This window comes from Ostrea edulis, chromosome 2 (assembly GCF_947568905.1).
Source record: "Ostrea edulis chromosome 2, xbOstEdul1.1, whole genome shotgun sequence".
NCBI classification, from domain to species: domain Eukaryota; kingdom Metazoa; phylum Mollusca; class Bivalvia; order Ostreida; family Ostreidae; genus Ostrea; species Ostrea edulis.
The window spans coordinates 98,057,266-98,084,771 of record NC_079165.1 but is presented as its reverse complement, the minus strand read 5'-3'; the positions used below and the strand labels follow the sequence as shown (position 1 = coordinate 98,084,771).

The window sequence follows — 27,506 nt, the reverse complement described above, 5'->3', positions numbered from 1 at the left end:
TATAGTATTACTAAATAATACAAAAACTTCCTGACCTGAGTGGCAAATCCATGCACATCATACATATATATCTGAACAATTCCGTCAAGTGTGACGACTGCTGCTAGCGTCAGCTCATCACAGCTTAAACACACGTGAGACATGACGCCTTCTACCAGGACACTAGCTTGGAGTGGTGGATCGGTCACGATTAACTTTGTTCTCTCTGAAGCATGTCTAATGTCTACACTGGTCAATTCAGCTGTTTTAATGACCTTAAAACCTGCAATTCAAAACATTAACTCAATAGACAACAGTCATCAAAATTAATCCAAAGATTACTGAGGTCAATAAAATTTGGCTTGGGTTTTTAAAGATAGTACACCAACAAGTCTGTTGGGTCAGTACTTCTTAATGTAATCAATTTTCTGTTAATCAATTATGGGGACAAAATTTTTCTCATATTATCACCAGTGTGAGATCGACTTTACGCATGTGAGATTTTTCTGTCTCACATTATCACCAGTGTGAGATCGACTTTACGCATGCGAGATTTTTCTGTGATGTCATTGATTGTGACATCATTTATTTTTTATGATTTACGTTACATGATGAAATAAATTTTTTTTATTGTTTTCTTTAAATTTCAATTTGATATAGCTTTCTGGTGGACAGGGTAAGGGTTTTGTAGTTTACACTTCATGTATGCTCTTTCTGCTTGTCTAATTAGATTTTTTTTTTTTACATTTATTAATAAGTTCAAAGGAGGATTTTGATTATTTTGAATCTTCTCAAAGCTCTTGAATTAATGTACTAAACTGTAGATAAAATGTGAGAAAAATAATCCTTCATTATTTACTTGTATGAGATAGGGAAATTTCACCTCTGGAACAAGATTCAATGTCTAGGATTCTGCAAAGCCTCATCCTAGACTGCGAATTTTGTCCCCTCAGTGGAATTTTCCAATCTCACATTCGTATTAATAAACGATTCTATTAGTATCACACATAAAAGAGATTTTTTAAAAAAAAGTAGAAAGCAAAATCATCATTTTATGTGCTTGACTTAGGCTAGCAAATAATTTAACTACACAGGCACAAATGACTGGTGCTCAAAAAATTTTTTTGATGAAAACTAAAATAACAACAAAAATCTCTTATGGTTTTTTTTTTCTTCAAATGAAAATGCAGCTAAAATATAAATTGCTTTTATCTTTGGAAATTTAAGATCTCTATACTTCCTCATTGGATAACTTTTCAGCAGTCTAGGGGGAATTGTATTCCGATACTTTTTTATATAAGATATCATTTTTCACATTTGAAGAACTAGTAAATAATAAACTTCACTATAATTTGCTAGGAAAAGATTCTAAAAATTTAAATTGACAAATTATTTTTATTCAAAATAACTTTTATCACCATTTGTTGTTCCTAGAAAAGTTAATCCGTATAGTGATGAACAAGCAACAAACTGAGTCACTCCTGGAATGGGATTTTCTGGCTGATCAAATACTCGAATCCTGCAAAGCTGCTGAAAGCGGAAATCCTGAAAAGAAATTATAAACCCTCAAAAATTCTAGTTTGTTACAATCTATCAGTATCAGGATGAATGTTTCCACACTTTTATATGGAACATAAAAATATGATAGATTTTATGCTCAAATCCATCCATCGTCACTTGCCAAGGGTGACAATTTGCCATCCTTGACCAGCGAAGGTCAAGTCTAGCAGGCCTGTGCTTCTCCGTTAAAACTGAAATTGAGGAAATTATCAATGAGAGACTAGTGCTTGCATAATGCATGAAAAAAAATTTGGAAAAAAAATTGAAACAAATATTTAACAGCTCGTGTTGATTTGGGCCATTAAAAATTAATCCAGCTACACTTTTTTCAGGAAAACTCCAGTGACTGAAGACAATAGTACTTTCTTTTGAGAGTGTGTGATTTGGTATTGCGGTTTTCTGACATTATCAAATTATATGTGTATTGTTTGGAAACATGCATTATATTGCGTCATCAAAAGTATACCAGTGTAAAGCATTGCATTTCACACTCTCATGAATTTTCAACAATAAAGTTTATTGCTTATATTTACATTCTCCTGTCATTTCTGCCTAAATTTTCAGCCATAAAGGGACATGGACATGATTTGAGTTGAAAATTTTCAAATTTTATTTTTTGATTTTTAATGTTTAGAATGCCTAACTTAGGTATACATTACTAATGATCAGCAAAAATTTGAGTGTCAGTAGTCAAGGTACATGGAAGATACAGAGATCACAAGTCCTTGTTATATAAACAAGGCTCATGCCATGTTTTTGTTTACATTAGTTAAATAAACTAGTAAAAGTTTCATCTAAAGCAGATTTTTTCATAGGTTAAACAAACTAGTAAATTTTTTCAAATAAGAAGCAAATTTTTAACACAATTAGATAGTTTCTAGTGTTTGGCACACCTCATTTTGTTTTAACACTCTATTTTCTATTTAACAGTCTAATGTAAACAAAAACATGGCACAAGCCTTGTTTACATAACAAAGAATTGCAAGTGCTGTATCTCACTTATAACTCAACAATTGATATTCAAATTTTGGTTGATTACTTTAGTTAAGTATTGAAAACAATGAAAATGGAAAAATAAAATTTGAAAATTTTCATCTCAAATCGTGTCCACAAGTAGTTAAATTTCAAAAGTTAACCAAAAGATGGACTGTAACGGATGACAGATGCGTAAAATCCAATATAATGAAGGAAAATCACATGGAGAAAACGGTGTATGGTTAACGACGGCGACCCAATTCTCAGAAGTTGGATTACTTTTTTAAAGTTTCTGTGAAGTCAAGATTTATGTAATACAAAACAGAACATTATTCTGGCTTTTGACTGGGAACATTTTTTAATCCATTATCACAATTAACAGAGGGCTCCCTATGGGTAACATGTATATACATGTTTAAAAGGAAAATATAGAAAACTAATGAAAAATTAAACCATAGGCCAATTCAACTTAATTAGTAGATTATCATCCAGGGTCAGCAAAAAGTATGGGACCGGTCAGAGAGGATTTTATTTTTTATTTTCTGAGAAAATTTTTAAAGACAAACGAGTTTTTTACCCCAACAGATGCGCATCATTTAATGCCAGATGGATATCAATCTATGCTATTTTCACAGACTAATTCCAGGTTAAGTTTTAATTTCAAACAAAAATATACCTAACTTCTTCAAGATTTACGCCTGTAAGAACGCGAGAAATTAAGAAAACCATATAGATCTATTTTCTTCACGTGGCTTTTCACGTTGCTATACCGGAAATGTAAACAACGCAGATGGAGGTGGCTAGGGCATGCCATGAGAATGAACAAAGCATGCCCAGCAAATGTCGCTCTCAGATGGACTCCTGAAGGGAAAAGAAAGAGGGGAAGACCAAAAGAAACCTGGCGAAGAATGATAGATGGAGAGTTGAAAGAGATGGGACTGACCTGGAAAGAAGTGGAAAAGAAGGCAAGGGACAGACAAGTGTGGCGGGAGCTGATTTCAGCCTTATGTGCAGACATGCACGAAGAGGACTAAGTAAGTAAGTATACCGGAAATGTAAACAAGAAGTGTAAATACCGGAGTCGGACATGAAATATTCTGGAAATTGCAAGTTTCACAAAATAAAAAAAATCGGGGTGGGCGGGGATGATAATCTATCAATTAAGTTGAATTGGCCTTATCTATGGAACTTGAAAACTTTGATCCCAATCAATGGCGTCAGTTCGATTACTAGCACGTGGAAATGTATTTCTCCATTTTGAATCTCGTGTACCCAAGTTTATGTCGTTCTGAGATGTTACATAAAATCCGTAAAAGCATGTAAATCTTATTTTCTTAATCATATATATAATCATTCCTCAATTAACGCGATTGTACATGTCTCCATTGGCTAAACACCGACGCTGAATATGACATCACAAATTCACAATGCACTGTTTACATCAGTTGCATAGAGTTTCCTGCGTTCGATGAATTGCCAGATCAAAATGTCTAAAGTTAGAATACTTTGACTGAGCTCTGTCCTCACACATTAGGTGATAATCTTTTGGGATATTTTTTGTCCTGTTATGGATCTAGATACTAATGCAAATATTTTTTGCTTCGCCCTCAAACACGATCACGCCCTAAAACATATTACCAACATTTTGAGAGTGAAGTAAACAACCAAGAATTCAATGGTAGCTTAATTGTTAGGTCCCTTTACTCCTATTACACAAGTTTTCTCAGATTGTGCCAAAACCCTGTAGCTGCCCTCACTTTAATGGTAGCTCTGTCAAGATAGTAATGATTTTTGACTAAGGGGTCTTCGGAATATATTGAATAAATCTTTCAATAGCTAAAAGTAAATTTCTTCTATAACACAGGTAATTGAATCTTAACATATGATTACACATATAACCTTATACATATGTATAATTATGTCACAGGGCTGTGACTGAATTCCTAAGAAATCAGAGCAAAACTGGTCAAAAATTAAAGAAAACATCTCAACCTACCTGGAAAAATATTAATTTCTGTCACTTTAGATCAAACTCAGAGTGTTTCATTTATTTTTTTTCTTCGAAAATTGAGCAAATCAGAGGATTTCCTCTGAAAAGAGGAAACATCACACCTCTGAAATGTTATATACTATCATATATGTTAAGATTCAAGCACCTGTGCCTGAGTCGAATGCCCCCATTTATGTGTGCGGGTTTTTCTTGGTGGTTTTTTTTTTCTGCAATGCGTCATTATCGAGTGATTTTGTGTCTTTGATTTACCTTAACCTCCCTTTCAGGAGGATCTTCATTGCCTGCCATTGCGCGCAACTTCACAAAGTCGAATTTTCCTTTAAAATTAGTTTCACTTTGATTCAACTGGGTATAGAAAACGCTTGGGGAACGATGTGTGATTACACCAATAATAAAGATTTTCAGTGATCCCCGAATGTTGTTTTTCGGAACGTATCTATCTTTGTTATCAAGATTAAGGTTAATTCTAAAGATGAGTCGAATGGCGTTGTCAGGTACATTAGTCATGCGCATCCGCAACTTCCTGAAATTGTATTGTTATTCTGAAAGTGCATATAATACAGTTTTGCAATCCCTTAAGCCTAAGGCCCTACTTCTTATCCAGTTGGTAAGTTACAGTATTAGATTAGTATTATCATTTACCATTACAAGAATTGTCCATGTTTTTTTTGCTATAGCCTATATATAAATAATCATATGATATATTTATAAACTAGGCCTATTCGCATGTTCTTAAAAAGGTGACCCTTATAAGACAAAGAAACCCCAAAACTATTATCATAATACTTAAGTGCATCCAACTAATACTGTAAAAGTGGTTATTTATGCATCAGGAGAATTTACACTGATTCCACGATCCACAGTGAAGTAATTGGGCAATAAATGCAGACATTTCTTCCTCGTGTAAATAAGTTTTGTATTCATAATATATAAAGACTCGGAATATCCTTAATAGTGAGCAAAGTGACGAGGTCGCTCCTGAATCTTATTATTTGATTGCTCTTCATCAACTGCAAATTGATGGGGATCACCCAAAGTGCTCAGGAAAAATGTCGTTACTGCGGAAATATTGTGTTTTCATACCTAAATTTCATTTTAAGGACACCCCATGAATTTTGTAAATTTTGAATGCTTTGAAAAAAATTATTGAATCATGGATGGCATATTGCAAGTATGTATATATATCATATACCTAGTAGTGTATCAGCCCTGATACACCTATCTTGGCTAGGGTGAGACAGCTTCAAGTAGGTAGGGCTGTCTCGCCCTAAGGGCCGAGATATCTCTGTCTCAGCCCGTTGTCAAGGGGCTGTCTCGCCCTCAAATTTCAAATGGCTATTTCTTCTTTAATCTTTTGAAATCTAACATAACTACATGAAAAAATGATGTTAGACACAATTTTTTTCAAATATAATACTTTCTTCCACGACAAAATTTAATTTAAGCAGAAAAATTAAATAAAAACATTTTCAAAAACAGCACTAAATTGTAGCGAGTATCTAAACAAAGGGGGGTAACCCAAGTAACAACTGTTTATTTAGAATAATAACACGTTTAACTTCATTTCAAAACAATCAACGTTCTAGGCGACAGAAAACAGTACGAGGATTATGGAGGGTGATACTAAAGCATTATTAGAAATTCCCGGTCCTAATGGAGATCAAAATGTTAATTTACGGCAATTTTGATGTAGAAAACTGCTTTAAAACGATTTCTGAAATCTAAAATCCTGAGGACTTGGCAATAAAACGAGAAAAGCAGAACCAATATCTTCCGACGTTTTTCAATGACTTATAGATGCTAAACAGATGGGAAACGGTAAAAAAAAAACTTACTTTAGTATAAGGTAACATTCCCTAAGCAAATAGATAGCAGCATCAGATCTGTAGACATTCCAGTTCATACGATGACGCCACATAAACAAAGTTCTACAACTCTTACAAATTATATGAAAAATGAAAACGGGCGAGTTTGGTAAATCCGAAAAAAGAAATAAAAATAATTCACTTAGTATTCATTAGCAGGTCCCTAGGAGCTGCTTAATAGTATATACATGTACATGAACAACACAGCGATAGATATGACGAGTTTCTCAGCCAAGCAGTTCAGTTAATTGAAACGTCCAGATTCTAGACCACATGAGGGGATGCCCATGATTAATCATCCAATTATCGTGACCAGCAATGGAATAAAGCTACAAAACCCAGACTTTAACATGTTTCACAATGCCAATAGTACTGGAAACATAACAATTAAAGTAAACTCACTGAAGGAATAAAATAGTCAAATATCGTTGTACAGTATACCATGTATTTATGTTTGGGTCAATACCCCCCCCCCCCCCCCCCCCCCCCCCCCATTTTTAAAAAAAATGTTTATCAACTTGTTGTGTTTTAGGTATATGATATAAACAGTATCACACTCTAATGTTGATCTTGGACCTGGGATTGCCCCTCGAGTGATCTCGGCCCTCGTCCTACGGGCTCGGGCCGAGATCAACTCTCGGGGCCAATCCCAGGTCCGAGATCAACATTAGAGTGTGATATTCTCTATGTATCACTATATGAACACGTTGTGGATGCAACTCCTCAGAGACCATTGTACGGATTTTGTTCAAATTTTGCAGGATTGTTGGTCACATTATGTAGTTGATCATATTCCACCGCAATGATTCTACAAATTTTACAAGAATTATGGGACTTTTGTGCTTCAACTTTTTTTGCGTCTGTGGGGGACATATGGTTACGAATCTTGTTCTGAAAACAACCCATTATCCGTTGATTTTTGTCGAAATATAATTATTCACTTTTGATTATTCCTCTCTTTCTGTGACTGATGGAAACTTGATATCATCTTCAACTAGCAAACTGTCATTGTGTGTATGTTTAGCTGTAGTTATATAGGAGCCTGAAGGTAACAAATACAGACATAAGAGTAGCATATATGTATAACCAGACAAGTCCTCTCATATGCTTTGTTGCTGTTAACAGTAAACTCAATATGACATTGCAATACACTGTTTACATAATTTCCATTATATTTCCAGCTTTTGATAAATAAAAGGATCAAATGTCTAAAGTTGTGTAACAAGATGTCAAGTGTCCACGCTCATCTCAACGGTCACACCATAATACATATTTCACTCATTCTGTTTTCGGTCTAGAGTCATTCAGTTCCCATCCCAAGATGTTCTGTTCAAAATTTTAGCATTACGGTATGTTCTCATAAATAAAAAAAAAGGTTTGTCTTAAAAAACATTTGTTCCTGGAGACATGTTTGTTTCTGGCACATGTTTATTCAAAAATTTCTGGAATAAATATTTTAGAAAACTATTCATGTTTAAATAAATTCAAAATCTCTCTCTCTCTCTCTCTCTCTCTCTCTCTCTCTCTCTCTCTCTCTCTCTCTCTCTTGTTTTTAAATGATAAGTTCAGAAAGTGTATGAAAGGCAGAAACTGAATTTATGTCAGTGTTTCTATCTTGGCCTGATGCATTCTTTCTAAATCTACACTTGTTTAGTTCTCAATAAGAATCAATCTGCATTTGTTCCTCCCAATCAAGAACATTCCATAAGCAACCATTCAGCACTCATGGTAGAATACTTCAGGGTTGTGTGTAATCTACATTATCATACATTGTAGAAAGAACATGATTAATGTCTGTCTTGTTTCTGGAACAACACAACATGTGTCTAAAGTTGTAATTCCATTTGCGGATGGCAGGCTCTTTCACAACATTGAACAATAAATTCAAAAGCTTCAGATGACAATGTTTATATTCTTTGTATTTATATTAATTCCCAGTAATATTTATTCACGTATTACTTGTATAAATCTTCAAAGTAATACCCATAGAAATTATTTTTCCAATCAGGGTTCGGTATAACTCAACATAAAATGCCATCAATCTAATTAAAATTAGATACTATGATCTGCTCATCTACTATCACTACAACTATGTGTAGCAATAATAGATGAGCGGATCATAGGATCTACGGTAATTTTAATTAGATTAAAAATGCCATAAAACTATAAAGCATGGTGTTTTATAATTATTCATTGGCAATGGGTATGACATATATAAATGCTAAAACATTCTTGAAAGTGGGTTTTACAAGAGTCTATGAGAATGACAGAGTGTAGTGAAGGTAACGAACAACAGCTCTGGGTTCATAATTTTTTGTTAGAAAGGTCTTTGTAACACACAACAAACTTTTGTTAGCATAAATGATGAAACATACCACTTAACCTGATACATTATGCAAACAAGTTGAAATTTATTGTGCATGTTGCTGTTTGTATAATTTTCAAAGGTAGTTTTGTGAAAAATGTAGTTTTCTGTTAGGAATGGGGCTGAATACTGTCCCCATGTGAACCTTAAAAAAATTTGGTTGGACATTGAAAATAATGTATCCAAAATATCTATTTTACAAAAAAAATTTATGAGAATTTGAATATATCAATTTTATTAAAAGACAGTTTTTGAGTTTTGCATCACAAATCTATGAATAAATTTTCAGCTGAAGATGGCCATGCCAATTGAGCCCACGGTTGCTTTGGATCCAAATGCAGTACCACAGCAACAAGACCAGGGAAATATTTATGGATGTTTGGCCAATTTTGAAATCGATAAAAGAATTGGCAAAGGACAGTTCTCTGAAGTATTCCGTGCTCGATGTAAAATAGACAATAGTGTTGTTGCATTGAAGAAAGTGCAGGTATAGTAGAACTCATTATAACTACATTGTAACTCTTACGTACATGCATTCCTAATTAAATTTCCCAATTTGTAATGTGGATATCAACTGATCAATTACTACACTCTGTCTGACTTGGATGTTTTCATAATTGTAGATATTTGAAATGATGGATGCAAAAGCTAGGCAGGACTGTATCAAAGAAATAGGACTTCTTCAAGTATGTATTCCAGAAATTGTATCTGTACCATGAAAATTTAAAGGATATCACAAAAGAAAAAAGTTATTCTAAGCTAGTAATCGTGATTTTAAAGAATTATATGTGTACCAAAATTTATTGTGTTTGTACATGTATATAGAATTTTGTATGGACAAACACATCTGTATTGATTGTTTCTCTTAAATTTCAGCAACTAAATCACTTGAATGTGATAAAATATCTGTCATCCTTCATTGAGAACAATGAGCTGAACATTGTGCTGGAATTAGCTGATGCAGGGGATCTGTCTAGAATGATCAAGGTCTGATTAATATTTAATTCTTTCCTTCTAACCTGTCATCTACAGTGGGAAGAACCATGCCTCAAATTATTATCTTGTTAGTCGTGGTGTTGATATATTTACCATTATAATATACATGTCCTTTCAATTTCATCTCTTCTTTTCTCTTTAAAAGTTTGCGGGCATATATCACACGATATATGCCCGGAAACATTCCGGCCCGCAAACATTACATCACAATCAATACACAAGCAAATTACTATGCCGTTAATTTTCAAATTTTTCGTGTTTTTCATCTTTTACTCAGTTAAACCAATTAAGAAATAGTTAAAAATAAAATTAATGTTAGTTTCTAAATGAAATTGAAAGTATATAATAAAAAGGTTATAGACTTTGTATGGGAAAATATGACGACCTCGTTTTTTGTCTCGGATGGACCTCGCAAGCTCGGTCCATCTACGCATCAAAAAACTTGGTCGTCATATTATCCCATATAAAGCCTATAACCTATAAATATTGTACCTAATCTAGATGTGACAATAGTCACTAGCCTTTATTTGCCCCCCCCCCCCCCCCCCCCCCCCCCAAAGCCCCTAAACAAAATAAAGACCTCTCTCTCTCTCTCTCTCTCTCTCTCTCTCTCTCTCTATATATATATATATATATATATATATATTCTTTTTGTTTGTCATGAGGAAGGGACGGGTTGTCCCGAAAATTTGACAATCTGGTTGTTATACGCCCGTCTTAAGACGAGACATATTATGGTATGGCGTTCATGTCCGTCCGTCTGTCCGTCCGTCTGTTAGCTTTTTCGTGTCCGACCCGTAACTTAAATACTACAAAGCCTAGAATCATCAAACTTTGTCTGTAGATACATCTTGGGTAGAAGGTGTGTCGCACATTAAAACCAGGTCACTGTGACTTTTTATTAAGAAGATATGGCCATATATGGCAAAAACTTGTCCGGCTCATAACTTGAAAACTATTAGACCTAGAATCACCAAAATTGGTCAACTAATGCATCTTAGGTAGAAGGTGTGTCGCATCCTACTTTAAGGTCACTGTGACATTTAATTAAGGTGATATAAAAAAAAATGTTTTAATGGGTACAATCTATACTGTTGCTTATTCCAAAATGTTGCATTAAAAAAACACATATTTTTTATGATATACTGTGCAGCTTTTTTTAGTATATATAATGTTTCTTTTGTTTCTAACAATAACAAGAGAAATTCCACTTGTCCCATGGGAGTAGCATGCAAAGAGCATTTTGATAAGATTAATTAATGAGTTTAGTGTAAGGAGACTGTCTTAATCATTTCTGGTAGAGCATCTCTGATCAAGCAGGTGTTATCTACATCTCTAAGGAATTGGGCAGAGGAAGTTTATTAATTAAGCCTCTTAATAACTGTTGATATATTGGTATTCTTTCAAATTTGTTCTTGATGGCCAGTCTATATTTTCGAAATGAATTTGGGAAAATGTTTTTATATCCTTTTAAAAATCATTAAGCTTACATTATCAATATTTGAAGCAATGTCACATGAGGCCGTAAAGTGGGTAAGATTCTTAAAGGAAAGTTGACATTTGGCTCCATGCATACCTATCTCTTCATGGTGATATGTTCATGTTAACAATATGTGACGGACGTATCATGTGCCGTGGCGGTGCACTTTATTTGAAGAAGTCAACCAAAACCATTTTCTTGTATTTGCAGCATTAAGATGTAAAAAGAATGACATTCATTTTCTGGATATACATGTAATTGTGGTCAATGCATGGAGCTCATACTTTTTCAAGGCAGACAGCCTAGAAAATTTGGGGCCAATTAAAAAGTGTTGAAAAACATACATGTTAGTGCACTCGTGAAATTCACAATTCATTGCTAAAATCATTAGTAGTTTTACGCATTCAGCTATTTAAGAACAAATGGGTACTTCTGTTTACAATATCAGTGTTTGAATCATGTTTTTTTCTGTAAAATATTTCAACAATTGTGGAAAAAATATTTGTTGCTATTTTTAAGGCTTCCCCCTCCCTCCCTTCCATTATTTTTATCTGTAAACATATATTAATTGAATTTCTTATTATATTTCTTGCACAGCATTTTAAGAAGCATAAGAGGCTAATACCTGAAAAGACTATATGGAAGTACTTCATTCAGATTTGCAGTGCATTAGAACACATGCATAATTGCAGAATTATGCACAGAGGTTTGCTTCTTTGCAATAGAATTTTTCTTGTTAAATGTTGATCAATGTGTAATTATTTCAGTGATACCAATAACCTATTTTGATTTTTTAAAAGGTGGTGTGCTTTTCATTTTATAGCTCGTCTGAGCCATAAGCTTTTCTGATCAAAATGTGTTTGTTGTTTGTTATCAACTTTTGACATTTCAATTTCTTCTCCAGAACCACTAGGTCAGTTTCATCTAAACTTGGAACAAAGTATCCTTGCAAGAAGGGAAATAAAGCTTGTTCAAATAAAGAGTCATGCTCCCTTCCAAGGGGAGATAATGTGGAAATAGTGAAAATGGGGTGGGATGTTTAATAAATCTTTTCAAGAATCACTCCACCAGAAAAGCTATATCTTTCATGACAGCTTTCTTATAAAATGAAGATTTCAAGTTTGTTCAAACCATAACCCTAGAGGCCAGCATTGGGCCACAATTCTGGTGTTTTAAAAAGTTTTACATTGGAACATATAGGAAGACCAGAATTCTACAATATAATGGTATTCTCATGTAGTGTGGGTTCAATATTTCAAAATCATAATCTATATATCAGGATGGGGTCATAATTGGGATTTAAAACTTTACTGAGGAATACTAGATAATTATAAAATATGCAAGGTGACTCAGGTGAGCATTGTGGCCCATGGGCCTCTTGTTTATTTTCTTTACAGATATCAAGCCTGCTAACGTTTTTATCACAGCAGAGGGAATTGTTAAATTGGGTGATTTAGGATTGGGACGATTCTTCAGCTCCAAAACCACCGCTGCTCATTCTCTTGGTAGGGCCTTCAAATATATATATATATATTGAGTGTATCTACTGGTATTTATTTGAGTTGCACCTTGATGTTTCTGTTTTACTTCTTTACAGTGGGAACACCTTACTACATGTCTCCGGAGAGGATTCATGAAACAGGGTACAACTTTAAATCAGATATGTGGTCACTAGGATGTCTATTGTATGAGGTGAATATATACACTATACACACATATATACTCTAGCTAAATAAAACATAATTAGGTAACCTAACTGATAAATAAGATAGGTTGAATAGAACACTGTCATAGTCTTTTTTATGCTCCCCAAAAAAATTCGAGGGAGCATATAGTTGCTGTCAAGTCTGTCAGTCTGTCCATCCATCCGAGCTTATATCTCCTAAACCTTTCATCAGAAATTGATATAATTCATCACAAATGTTCCTTGAGACAAGGACTTGTGGACCAAGGTCTTTCTAGGTCATTTTGGAAAGGTCACTCAGAACATATAAAAGTTCCTTGTTTCAATAGTTTTTGATATAAAAGTTCCCATCTCCTAAATCTTTCATCAGATATTGATCATAATTGATCACAAATATTCCTTGAGAAAGGGGCTTTGGACCAAGGTCATTTTGGAAAGGTCAAGGTAATTCAGAACATATACCTTTAAAAAAGTTGTTTATTTCAACAGTTTTTGAAAAGGTATTGATGATATATCACACAAATAATAGGTAAATGGCTTTCAGACAAAGGTCACTCAAGGTCATTTACAAAAAATGTTTCATTTCAACAATATTTGAACAGTTATAGATCTTTTGGACCAAGGTCTCTCAAGTTAATTTGGGAAGTTCATGGTCACTCAGAACATATACTTTATAAGGAAAAAGTGCCTTATTTAAACAGTTTTTTGAACAGGTATTGATCATATATCACAAATAAGTAATAAGGAAATGGCTTTCAGACAAAGGTCACTCAAGGTCATTTTGTAAGGATCAACGTCACTCAACATATACCTTGTATACATATGAAAAAGAAACCTTCATTTCAACAAATTTCAACAGTTATTGATCATTGTGCAAGTCATTCGTCATATGAAATAGTTCATTGGTTAGATGTATTTCGGGGAGTATCCGTCAGTTTTACTGATATTCTTTTACTTGACTGATTTCATTTGGACATTTACAGATGGCTGCTCTTCAATCCCCTTTTTATGGAGATAAGATGAACCTGTATTCCTTGTGCAAGAAGATTGATCAATGTGATTATCCCCCTTTACCAGCAGATTGTTACTCAGAAGAGGCAAGTTTATATTCTTTCATGTGCTGAAATATATTGCCTCGTTCACACGGATGCGCATTAAATTTTATTTTGCATCAAATTTTATGCGAAGTAAAATAATGCGCATTAAATTGATTCGAATTAAATAGCGTTCACACGGCGGTAATATTTAATGCGAAGTAAACTAATGCGCTTTAAATTCGTATGCATATCTATTAAAGGGTGCGCGAAATAAATTAAATAATAGACTATGTTATTGAAAATTATTTTTATAGATATTTTAATGAATATTGTGTAGATACAGAATTCTTTGTTCAAAACGCTATATACATGTAATATACTACATGTTTACAATTTACATGCTGATCTACACATAAGGAGTTTTATTGTGTTTATTTATATGTTCCCAAGAAATTACTTGTTATTTCCTCTGACGACCAACATTCAATCTAGACAATATATTGTTTCTTCATGGGCCCAATTTTAAAACTTCGGAACGTCTTTTTCACCATTCCGCTGACTACTGTTGTGACGTAATTTTTAATTACTAATACGTATTATAAGTCTACTATGACATCATATGGTATAAAAAATTAACAATGAGCGGCATATTTGTTTTAAAAAATGTAAAAAAAGAAAATCATATTATCACTATTTTAAAAAATTTTGTCATATTTAAAAGCAATTCCTTCCACATGTATTACTCATTATGCCTATGCAGAGCACAAATTTACTTCTGACATTATCTATAATGACATGCTGTTTGTACATGTTTTTAGTGATTATTATCATTTTGCTTAATAGTTTTTCGTACAAAACTGACATTAATATATATAGTTGACCATGGGCATGATACCATGTGACCCAAATTTGCCATTAGGCATGCGTGTACATTTAATGCGAATTAGCTTCGCTTAGCGTTCACACGGAGCTAATGCGAAGTAAATTTAAATCGCGACGTCAATTTTAATTCGAAGTAAACTAATGCGCATTAAAATCTCCGTGTGAACGCGGTTCAAATCTAATTCGCATTAACTTACGTTTAATGCGAATTAAATTCTTCGTGTGAACGAGGCATATATTTATCAAATGTTTAATCCTTTAACCAGTGGATATTGCCCATTACATAAATTTTAATTGTTAAACTATGTTTTCCTACGCCGTTGGTTACATCACAAACAAACGTCAATTTTACGTAGTCTGTTTACAAAATGTCCGAAAGCAGCAAAATTCCCAACAATACAGTAACGTAAATGAATAACCGGAAAGGGGGGGGGGGGGTGTTAACATGTGATAAAAAGAATCTCTCATGATTTGTGGTTTGATATGATGCATACCCAAATTGTGTGTGTGTGTGTGTATAGAAAAAAAATTGAGATGAAGATTTCACATTTATTCCAAAGCGCTTTCGCTCGACGGCTCTTCAGTGGAATTTAAAAAACAACAATACATATACATGTACTTGTTCAAGATTTCCAGATTCCAAGTTGTAATTATTTTTATCTTTTAGCTGAGGAACTTGGTGGCATTATGTATAAATCCAAACCCAGAGCAGCGTCCAGATATAACATATGTGTACAACGTGGCACAGATAATGCATGCCAGACATCAGTCCCAAGCTAGTCTGCAACAACAGGTACAAAACAGAGACAATTTCTCATTACAAGTGCTTTTTATAAACCCTGTGATGATACAATGTGTTCGAAGGAATTTGCTAGCTGCAAGTGTTGGTAAGCAATTATTAAGTGTTTTCATTTCATTATTTTGTAATAAAGGTTCAAATGCAGCAACAACAGCAGGTATTTGAGGTACAACAACAACACCAACAACAAATGCTTGTTCAGCAACTGCAGGATCCTCATATACAACAACAGATGCTCCTTCAGCAACAGCAACAACAACAACAACAAATGATACAACAGAGTATGCAAGGACAACCAATCCCTCAACAACAGATGGTGAATCCACAGATGGCTGTTCATGTCAATGCTCAGTTCACCGATCAGCACCAGCAGGTTCAATAGACATTTCAGATTAAGTCATCCGCAGGTGAACACGGCAAAATGTTGCTATTTCGGACTCAGGTCCATCATTAGAGATATATATCTACCTTGACCCAACTGTGTTTGTCCTTCCCCTACCACCCAAGGTCTGAAATATCTCTGGCCATAGATTTCCTGCACTTTTGTTCCTGTACACGTAACTAAGATAATACATACCACCCAAGGTCTGAAATATCTCTGGCCATAGATTTCCTGCACTTTTGTTCCTGTACATAACTAAGATATATATGTCCTTAAAGAAAGGAGTTTTGTTATACCCACTGTTGATTACGCTTTGTTTCTCTCTCCATCACTCATGGGTCCAATCATTCCAACTTGCTCATTCTCATGAATAAACATTTAAAAATATCGTCCAATCAAAATAATCATTATAGTAATGGAACTCTTCTGTTTTGAAAGGTAGCATTAAAGAGGTACTCTACATCGTCATAATTGCTGACTTCCTTTTAAAACATGGATGAAAATATAAATATCAGCAATATTTGTCAATTCATTTTAAAAGTTCTCACCTAACTGAGTAGCTCAGTAGGTTAGCACGTCGACTGCTGAATTGTAGATCACATGTTCGAGTCCAGCATGGGTTTTAGATTTTTCTCAGATTGCTTTCAACTAAAACTTTTTTTTTACTAAATAAAATAAATTTGAAAGTTTTCAATTTCAAAATAATGTTGTAGATATCCTCCACTTTTCATCCATATCAAATTTCTCTGGTGTAGCATACCTCCTTAACTTAACTTTGCTATCACAACAGTTGTATACCAAAATTGGGCTGAAAGCATCTTGTTGATTGGACAAATTTGCTCAGGGTGTACGATGAATGCCCAATCAAATTGCCTCATTAACTATTCATGAGAATGAGCGAGTAGGAATGAATGGACCCACGGGTGATGGAGAGAGGAACGAAGTGTAATCAACCGTGGGTTTCCGACGATGCTGTTATACCAATTGTTTATACACTTATATTTTTCTATATTTTATTTGTCTGAGGAAATTTGAATGCATTTTTTTTTTAAATATGAAATATTGCATGCGAAAAATTAAGATCTGTTATGTATTTGTGTTATTGAAATGAACATGTAATGTTTTTAGTTTTAAAAAAATACTTGATTTTAATACTTACATCATATTTAGATAGATGTACAGTATGACTGTTAATTTGTAATTCTTAAAGGTTTAATGTACTGCTTGTTTTAGTATATGTACCTATAAATTGAGTTAATTCTGGTCCTTTGCTATCTCCACAGAAAACTTCATCATTGTTGTATACATTTCTTGGTTGTGGTTCAGTAAATGAAATTTGGTGATATATTGAAAATATTAAAGGGCATTAAAGATACACAAAATATTTTTATCATCTCTTAATCTGTGGTTATCATTCTTGTGTATGTGGACTTGTTGATAGTTTGTACATCCATAAACATCTTGGGACGTCAGATGTTTACACAAATTTTTTTTTATAGGTCTGGAAATCTGAATTATTTATAAAGAAAGAGTGTTCAAGATTTAGGTTCTTGTTGTTATTTCAAATTTTATAGTTGTTGCATAATGTAATGCCATTGTTGTGTTTGACTGTTAGAGAGTGAGTGTTAACTGGTGGCCGGCCACTATTTGAAAACAAATCTACTATAAAGTGTCTCAACAAAAGGATTGTCCTATAGAATAAATGTTTTTCTTATATGGTATATTTAGTGTTTGTATGACAAGGCTTTTCATGATGTACAGCCTGATACTATTTGATGTGATGATTATGGTTGCAATAGGTATAAAAATCATGAGACATATTTTATCATATATATGCACATCTACATTTTGTTGTGTTTTTATTTTCTGATGAGAAATCCTGTTTTAACCTTTTCAACTGTTTGATATTTTACTTGCTATTTTACCAATATTTGTTTTAGATTGTACGGTTAGTTTACCATACTCACCTCATCATGAAATCCAATGTAAAGCTTTAATGTTACCAATTCCACATCTATCAGATCTTCGTATTGATATAAGGTGTATTTTAAAAATTGATCACGTACACTTAGACTGGTAACAGGTCTGTTATTTCTGAGCTGTTGTGTCCCAGCATGTTTTACATTCAGGGTAAGCCTCCATAAATAGATACTGTAAAGGACTCACAATTGGCAGTGTATTCTTGTTAGCACATTTGACAGATGACACGTTCACTAAATCAAGTACATCACTACAAGCTTGCTAATATATCTGTTGTAGTATTTATTATGGGGGATGCTGAATGTACTAAATCTTGTACACACTAAATACGATAGCTTACAGAAATTTGTGTCTGTTATTTCATCATATCACTCAGCTGAAATCTCAGGGTTCATAAGTACATTGCATTACAAATTAATGAAGATCTAATATGATAAATCTTAAATCGTTGAATTATAAATACTGTAATTTGAATCAGTGTGCAGTCTCTTGTTTCTTCTCTGCTCAGAGTGTATTCATTAAAGTTATGGCATCGAGCATTACAATGTACATTGAACATGATTTTGTTTTGAGAGCATAATAGTCATTTCCACAAAGCATTCAATTAAGTTGCTGTGAAGATTTATCACCCTTGAGTTGAATGGACTTGGCGAATTATATTTTACACGTATTTTGGTGACACCTTGCCTAATGTTGTGGATATTTTTTATGTGTGTATAATCTGCTGTGGTGTTTGCCTTGTGCTACATGTATTGTGTATAATTCCGTCCATATATTATTTAAGAGACAACCATATGATTCAATTTTGATATGCCTCAGTTCGTACAGGCACACACAATGATTAATGTAATGGAGGAGTTATACATCTTGTTTATTGTCTGGAAAAAAAAGGCATAACTATGCAAGTGTCAATCACATGTGTAAAATTACTTCATGTATCGGGAAGTAAACCAGTGAGAGTTCTGAGGCATGCAGGTCAATAAAAAGCAATGAGATGTGAACCTGACTCCGCTCATTAAAGTTATGGTTTCTCATCTTACAGAATGTAGGGATATATTACCCTTTCTGTTTTCTTCTATATATGAACAGAATGGGTAGTATGTGTATATCCCTGTGTACAGGGGAATTTGACACCAGTTTTATTGGTTGCAACATGTACTGTATCACAAAAATCCAGCTTTTTTCAAGTGATTTTTTTTTTGCTTAGACAACTGACAAAATACTGGGTTCATTTTATTGGATTTAGTTTGCAATGTAAATAAGACTTTGTGTTAGCTGATGATTTTCACTGTGACTTGGACTGTTGTAGTTAAAAATGGACCAGTAAAACCATTCCAAGCTAAAGTTTAAATGATGTAAATAGTTCTTAATTTATTGACAATATGTGCCACACATTTATTGATGTTGAGTATTCCTAGAAATAAATCCTTACCTAACTTTGTGTATATTTTTGTGTGTTACATGCCCACATACCATTCTGTATTTGGACATCTACAAGTAATTATGACAAAGAGGTACCCACTGGGTCCAGAAAAAAGCCTGGCATGTGGTAGTTTATATGGCAAGCTGTGGATGAGTATGATAGGGTCTTTAACTGTAAAGCATACATCATTTTCACGATGACATTTTGGTGAACCTTCGAATTACATGTATTAGTTGCTGCATACTGAAAAATTCTGATGATAGATCCAAAATTCTAACTTGTTAGGGCCCCACCATCAGGTGGTCACCATATAGTAATCACTTTGTCCATCTATCAGTATTTTCTATGGCATGTAATGATTTAAGTTTCATTGGGAAGATTTTCATAAATAATGCAACATCTTTTGTTAGTTGTAGAACTGTACACCTCTGAGAAAATATGGAATCAAATCTGTTCTGCAGCTACACCCCCGCACATCCATCATGGCTCTCTTAAAGTTACATCCCTGTACTCTGATTATCACTCGGTTAAAGTTACATCTCTACTCTGATTATCACTCTGTTAAAGTTACATCTCTGTACTCTGATTATCACGGTTAAAGTTACATCTATGTACTCTGATTATCACTCTGTTAAAGTTACATCTATGTACTCTGATTATCACACTGTTAAAGTTACATCTCTGTACTCTGATTATCACTCTGTTAAAGTTACATCCCTGTACTCTGATTATCACTCTGTTAAAGTTACATCTCTACTCTGATTATCACACTGTTAAAGTTACATCCCTGTACTCTAATTATTATTGTTAAAGTTACATCCCTGTACTCTGATTATCACACTGTTAAAGTCATCTCCCTGTATGCTGATTACCACTCTGTTAAAGTTACATCTTTGTACTCTGATTATCACTGTTAAAATTACATCCCTGTACTCTGATTATCACTGTTAAAGTTACATCCCTGTACTCTGATTATCACACTGTTAAAGTTACATCCCTGTACTCTGATTATCACACTGTTACAGTTACATCTCTGTACTCTGATTATCACACTGTTACAGTTACATCTCTGTACTCTGATTATCACTGTTAAAGTTACATCCCTGTACTCTGATTATCACACTGTTACAGTTACATCTCTGTACTCTGATTATCACACTGTTAAAGTTACATCCCTGTACTCTGATTATCACACTGTTACAGTTACATCCCTGTACTCTGATTATCACACTGTTAAAGTTACATCCCTGTACTCTGATTATCACACTGTTAAAGTTACATCCCTGTACTCTGATTATCACTCTGTTAAAAATACATCTCTGTACTCTGATTATAACTCTGTCAAAGTTACATCTCTGTACTCTGATTATCACTCTGTTAAAGTTACATCTCTGTACTCTGATTATAACTCTGTCAAAGTTACATCTCTGTACTCTGATTATCACTGTTAAAGTTACATCCCTGTACTCTGATTATCACACTGTTACAGTTACATCTCTGTACTCTGATTATCACACTGTTAAAGTTACATCCCTGTACTCTGATTATCACTCTGTTAAAAATACATCTCTGTACTCTGATTATCACACTGTTAAAGTTACATCTCTGTACTTTGATTATCACACTGTTAAAGTTACATCCCTGTACTCTGATTATCACTCTGTTAAAGTTACATCTCTGTACTCTGATTATCACACTGTTAAAGTTACATCCCTGTACTCTGATTATCACTCTGTTAAAGTTACATCCCTGTACTCTGATTATCACACTGTTACAGTTACATCTCTGTACTCTGATTATCACACTGTTACAGTTACATCCCTGTACTCTGATTATCACACTGTTAAAGTTACATCCCTGTACTCTGATTATCACACTGTTAAAGTTACATCCCTGTACTCTGATTATCACTCTGTTAAAAATATATCTCTGTACTCTGATTATAACTCTGTCAAAGTTACATCTCTGTACTCTGATTATCACTCTGTTAAAGTTACATCTCTGTACTCTGATTATAACTCTGTCAAAGTTACATCTCTGTACTCTGATTATCACTGTTAAAGTTACATCCCTGTACTCTGATTATCACACTGTTACAGTTACATCTCTGTACTCTGATTATCACACTGTTAAAGTTACATCCCTGTACTCTGATTATCACTCTGTTAAAAATACATCTCTGTACTCTGATTATAACTCTGTCAAAGTTACATCTCTGTACTCTGATTATCACTCTGTTAAAGTTACATCTCTGTACTCTGATTATAACTCTGTCAAAGTTACATCTCTGTACTCTGATTATCACTGTTAAAGTTACATCCCTGTACTCTGATTATCACACTGTTACAGTTACATCTCTGTACTCTGATTATCACACTGTTACAGTTACATCTCTGTACTCTGAATATCACACTGTTACAGTTACATCTCTGTACTCTGATTATCACTGTTAAAGTTACATCCCTGTACTCTGATTATCACTGTTAAAGTTACATCCCTGTACTCTGATTATCACTGTTAAAGTTACATCCCTGTATTCTGATTATCACTCTGTTAAAGTTACATTTCTGTACTCTGATTATCACTCTGTTAAAGTTACATCTCTGTACTCTGATTATCACTGTTAAAGTTACATCTCTGCACTCTGATTATCACACTGTTAAAGTTACATCCCTGTACTCTGATTATCACTCTGTTAAAGTTACATCTCTGTACTCTGATTATCACACTGTTACAGTTACATTTCTGTACTCTGATTATCACACTGTTAAAGTCACATCCCTGTACTCTGATTATCACTCGGTTAAAGTTACATCTCTACTCTGATTATCACACTGTTAAAGTTACATCTCTGTACTCTGATTATCACACTGTTAAAGTTACATCCCTGTACTCTGATTATCACTGTTAAAGTTACATCTCTGCACTCTGATTATCACTCTGTTAAAGTTATATCCCTGTACTCTGATTATCACTGTTAAAGTTACATCTCTGTACTCTGATTATCACTCTGTTAAAGTTACATCTTTACTCTGATTATCACACTGTTAAAGTTACATCCCTGTACTCTGATTATCACTCTGCTAAAGTTACATCTCTACTCTGATTATCACACTGTTAAAGTTACATCTCTGTACTCTGATTATCACACTGTTAAAGTTACATCTCTACTCTGATTATCACTGTTAAAGTTACATCTCTGCACTCTGATTATCACTCTGTTAAAGAAGTTACATCTCTGTACTCTGATTATAACTCTGTCAAAGTTACATCTCTGTACTCTGATTATCACACTGTTAAAGTTACATCTCTGTACTCTGATTATCACTGTTAAAGTTACATCTCTGTACTCTGATTATCACTGTTAAAGTTACATCTCTGCACTCTGATTATCACTCTGTTAAAGTTATATCCCTGTACTCTGATTATCACACTGTTAAAGTTACATCCCTGTACTCTGATTATCACTCTGTTAAAGTTACATCTCTACTCTGATTATCACACTGTTAAAGTTACATCTCTGCACTCTGATTATCACTCTGTTAAAGTTACATCTCTGTACTCTGATTATCACTGTTAAAGTTTCATCTCTGTACTCTGATTATAACTCTGTCAAAGTTACATCTCTGTACTCTGATTATCACACTGTTAAAGTTACATCCCTGTACTCTGATTATCACTGTTAAAGTTACATCCCTGTACTCTGATTATCACTCTGTTAAAGTTACATCTTTACTCTGATTATCACACTGTTAAAGTTACATCCCTGTACTCTGATTATCACTCTGTTAAAGTTACATCTCTACTCTGATTATCACACTGTTAAAGTTACATCTCTGTACTCTGATTATCACTGTTAAAGTTACATCTCTGTACTCTGATTATCACACTGTTAAAGTTACATCCCTGTACTCTGATTATCACTCTGTTAAAGTTACATCCCTGTACTCTGATTATCACTCTGTTAAAGTTACATCTTTACTCTGATTATCACACTGTTAAAGTTACATCCCTGTACTCTGATTATCACTCTGTTAAAGTTACATCTCTACTCTGATTATCACACTGTTAAAGTTACATCTCTGCACTCTGATTATCACACTGTTAAAGTTACATCTCTACTCTCATTATCACTGTTAAAGTTACATCTCTGCACTCTGATTATCACTCTGTTAAAGTTACATCTCTGTACTCTGATTATCACACTGTTAAAGTTACATCCCTGTACTCTGATTATCACTGTTAAAGTTATATCTATGTACTCTAATTATCACTCTGTTAAAGTTACATCTCTGTACTCTGATTATCACTGTTAAAGTTACATCTCTGTACTCTGATTATCACACTGTTAAAGTTACATCTATGTACTCTGATTATCACACTGTTAAAGTTACATCTCTGTACTCTGATTATCACTGTTAAAGTTACATCTCTGTATTCTGATTATCACTCTGTTAAAGTTACATCTTTACTCTGATTATCACACTGTTAAAGTTACATCCCTGTACTCTGATTATCACTCTGTTAAAGTTACATCTCTACTCTGATTATCACACTGTTAAAGTTACATCTCTGTACTCTGATTATCACACTGTTAAAGTTACATCTCTACTCTGATTATCACTGTTAAAGTTACATCTCTGCACTCTGATTATCACTCTGTTAAAGTTACATCTCTGTACTCTGATTATCACTGTTAAAGTTACATCCCTGTACTCTGATTATCACTGTTAAAGTTACATCTCTGTACTCTGATTATCACTTTGTTAAAGTTACATCTCTGTACTCTGATTATCACACTGTTAAAGTTACATCTCTGTACTCTGATTATCACTGTTAAAGTTACATCTCTGCACTCTGATTATCACTCTGTTAAAGTTATATCCCTGTACTCTGATTATCACTGTTAAAGTTACATCCCTGTACTCTGATTATCACTCTGTTAAAGTTACATCTCTACTCTGATTATCACACTGTTAAAGTTACATCTCTGCACTCTGATTATCACTCTGTTAAAGTTACATCTCTGTACTCTGATTATCACTGTTAAAGTTTCATCTCTGTACTCTGATTATAACTCTGTCAAAGTTACATCTCTGTACTCTGATTATCACACTGTTAAAGTTACATCCCTGTACTCTGATTATCACTGTTAAAGTTACATCCCTGTACTCTGATTATCACTCTGTTAAAGTTACATCTTTACTCTGATTATCACACTGTTAAAGTTACATCCCTGTACTCTGATTATCACTCTGTTAAAGTTACATCTCTACTCTGATTATCACACTGTTAAAGTTACATCTCTGTACTCTGATTATCACTGTTAAAGTTACATCTCTGTACTCTGATTATCACACTGTTAAAGTTACATCCCTGTACTCTGATTATCACTCTGTTAAAGTTACATCCCTGTACTCTGATTATCACTCTGTTAAAGTTACATCTCTACTCTGATTATCACACTGTTAAAGTTACATCTCTGTACTCTGATTATCACACTGTTAAAGTTACATCTCTACTCTCATTATCACTGTTAAAGTTACATCTCTGCACTCTGATTATCACTCTGTTAAAGTTACATCTCTGTACTCTGATTATCACACTGTTAAAGTTACATCCCTGTACTCTGATTATCACTGTTAAAGTTATATCTATGTACTCTAATTATCACTCTGTTAAAGTTACATCTCTGTACTCTGATTATCACTGTTAAAGTTACATCTCTGTACTCTGATTATCACACTGTTAAAGTTACATCTATGTACTCTGATTATCACACTGTTAAAGTTACATCTCTGTACTCTGATTATCACTGTTAAAGTTACATCTCTGTATTCTGATTATCACTCTGTTAAAGTTACATCTTTACTCTGATTATCACACTGTTAAAGTTACATCCCTGTACTCTGATTATCACTCTGTTAAAGTTACATCTCTACTCTGATTATCACACTGTTAAAGTTACATCTCTGTACTCTGATTATCACACTGTTAAAGTTACATCTCTACTCTGATTATCACTGTTAAAGTTACATCTCTGCACTCTGATTATCACTCTGTTAAAGTTACATCTCTGTACTCTGATTATCACTGTTAAAGTTACATCCCTGTACTCTGATTATCACTGTTAAAGTTACATCTCTGTACTCTGATTATCACTTTGTTAAAGTTACATCTCTGTACTCTGATTATCACACTGTTAAAGTTACATCTCTGTACTCTGATTATCACTGTTAAAGTTACATCTCTGTACTCTGATTATCACACTGTTAAAGTCACATCCCTGTACTCTGATTATCACACTGTTAAAGTTACATCTCTGTACTCTGATCATCACTGTTAAAGTTACATCTCTGTACTCTGATTATCACTCTGTTAAAGTTACATCTCTGTACTCTGATTATCACTGTTAAAGTTATATCCCTGTACTCTGATTATCACTCTGTTAAAGTTACATCTTTACTCTGATTATCACACTGTTAAAGTTACATCCCTGTACTTTGATTATCACACTGTTAAAGTTACATCCCTGTACTCTGATTATCACTGTTAAAGTTACATCCCTGTACTCTGATTATCACTCTGTTAAAGTTACATCTTTACTCTGATTATCACTCTGTTAAAGTTACATCCCTGTACTCTGATTATCACTCTGCTAAAGTTACATATTTACTCTGATTATCACACTGTTAAAGTTACATCTCTGTACTCTGATTATCACACTGTTAAAGTTACATCCCTGTACTCTGATTATCACTCTGTTAAAGTTACATCCCTGTACTCTGATTATCACTCTGTTAAAGTTACATCCCTGTACTCTGATTATCACACTGTTAAAGTTACATCCCTGTACTCTGATTATCACTCTGTTAAAGTTACATCCCTGTACTCTGATTATCACTGTTAAAGTTACATCCCTGTACTCTGATTATCACTCTGTTAAAGTTACATCTCTGTACTCTGATTATCACACTGTTAAAGTTACATCCCTGTACTCTGATTATCACTGTTAAAGTTACATCTCTGTACTCTGATTATCACACTGTTAAAGTTACATCTCTACTCTGATTATCACACTGTTAAAGTTACATCCCTGTACTCTGATTATCACTGTTAAAGTTACATCCCTGTACTCTGATTATCACACTGTTAAAGTTACATCTCTGTACTCTGATTATCACTGTTAAAGTTACATCCCTGTACTCTGATTATCACACTGTTAAAGTTACATCCCTGTACTCTGATTATCACACTGTTAAAGTTACATCTCTGTACTCTGATTATCACTCTGTTAAAGTTACATCTCTGTACTCTGATTATCACTCTGTTAAAGTTACATCTCTGTACTCTGATTATCACTGTTAAAGTTACATCTCTGTACTCTGATTATCACTGTTAAAGTTACATCTCTGTACTCTGATTATCACACTGTTAAAGTTACATCTCTACTCTGATTATCACACTGTTACAGTTACATCTCTGTACTCTGATTATCACTGTTAAAGTTACATCTCTGTACTCTGATTATCACTCTGTTAAAGTTACATCTCTGTATTCTGATTATCACTGTTAAAGTTACATCTCTGTACTCTGATTATCACACTGTTAAAGTTACATCTCTGTACTCTGATTATCACTGTTAAAGTTACATCTCTGTACTCTGATTATCACTCTGTTAAAGTTACATCTCTGTACTCTGATTATCACTCTGTTAAAGTTACATCTCTGTACTCTGATTATCACTCTGTTAAAGTTACATCTCTGTACTCTGATTATCACTCTGTTAAAGTTACATCTCTGTACTCTGATTATCACTCTGTTAAAGTTACATCTCTGTACTCTGATTATCACTCTGTTAAAGTTACATCTCTGTACTCTGATTATCACTGTTAAAGTTACATCTCTGTACTCTGATTATCACACTGTTAAAGTTACATCTCTGTACTCTGATTATCACTGTTAAAGTTACATCTCTGTACTCTGATTATCACTCGGTTAAAGTTACATCTCTGTACTCTGATTATCACTCTGTTAAAGTTACATCTCTGTACTCTGATTATCACTCTGTTAAAGTTACATCTCTGT

General features: G+C 33.8%; 2 protein-coding genes across 2 annotated transcripts in view; one reads left to right on the top strand and one right to left on the bottom strand.

Moving 5' to 3' along the window:
* The window catches only part of LOC125679516 (nuclear pore complex protein Nup214-like), a 36,525-nt gene extending 31,616 nt beyond the window's left edge, over positions 1–4,909 (bottom strand). Inside the window, exons 1-3 of the mRNA XM_048918788.2 lie at positions 4,775–4,909; positions 1,398–1,524; positions 36–262 (exon numbers count right to left, since the gene is read on the bottom strand). Of these exons, the coding sequence (XP_048774745.2) occupies positions 36–262; positions 1,398–1,524; positions 4,775–4,813 (393 nt within the window). The 5' untranslated portion in view covers positions 4,814–4,909. The remainder of the gene's footprint in view (positions 1–35; positions 263–1,397; positions 1,525–4,774) is intronic.
* Positions 4,910–5,014: 105 nt separating this feature from the next.
* Positions 5,015–19,432, top strand: LOC125678959 (serine/threonine-protein kinase Nek7-like). The gene is made up of 10 exons (XM_048917784.2): positions 5,015–5,132; positions 9,045–9,242; positions 9,379–9,441; positions 9,632–9,742; positions 11,829–11,937; positions 12,629–12,736; positions 12,829–12,923; positions 13,899–14,012; positions 15,502–15,627; positions 15,767–19,432. The coding sequence occupies exons 1-10, from the start codon at positions 5,031–5,033 to the stop codon at positions 16,013–16,015; spliced, it is 1,275 nt and encodes a 424-aa protein (XP_048773741.2). The 5' UTR covers positions 5,015–5,030; the 3' UTR covers positions 16,016–19,432.
* Positions 19,433–27,506: the final 8,074 nt, after the last annotated feature.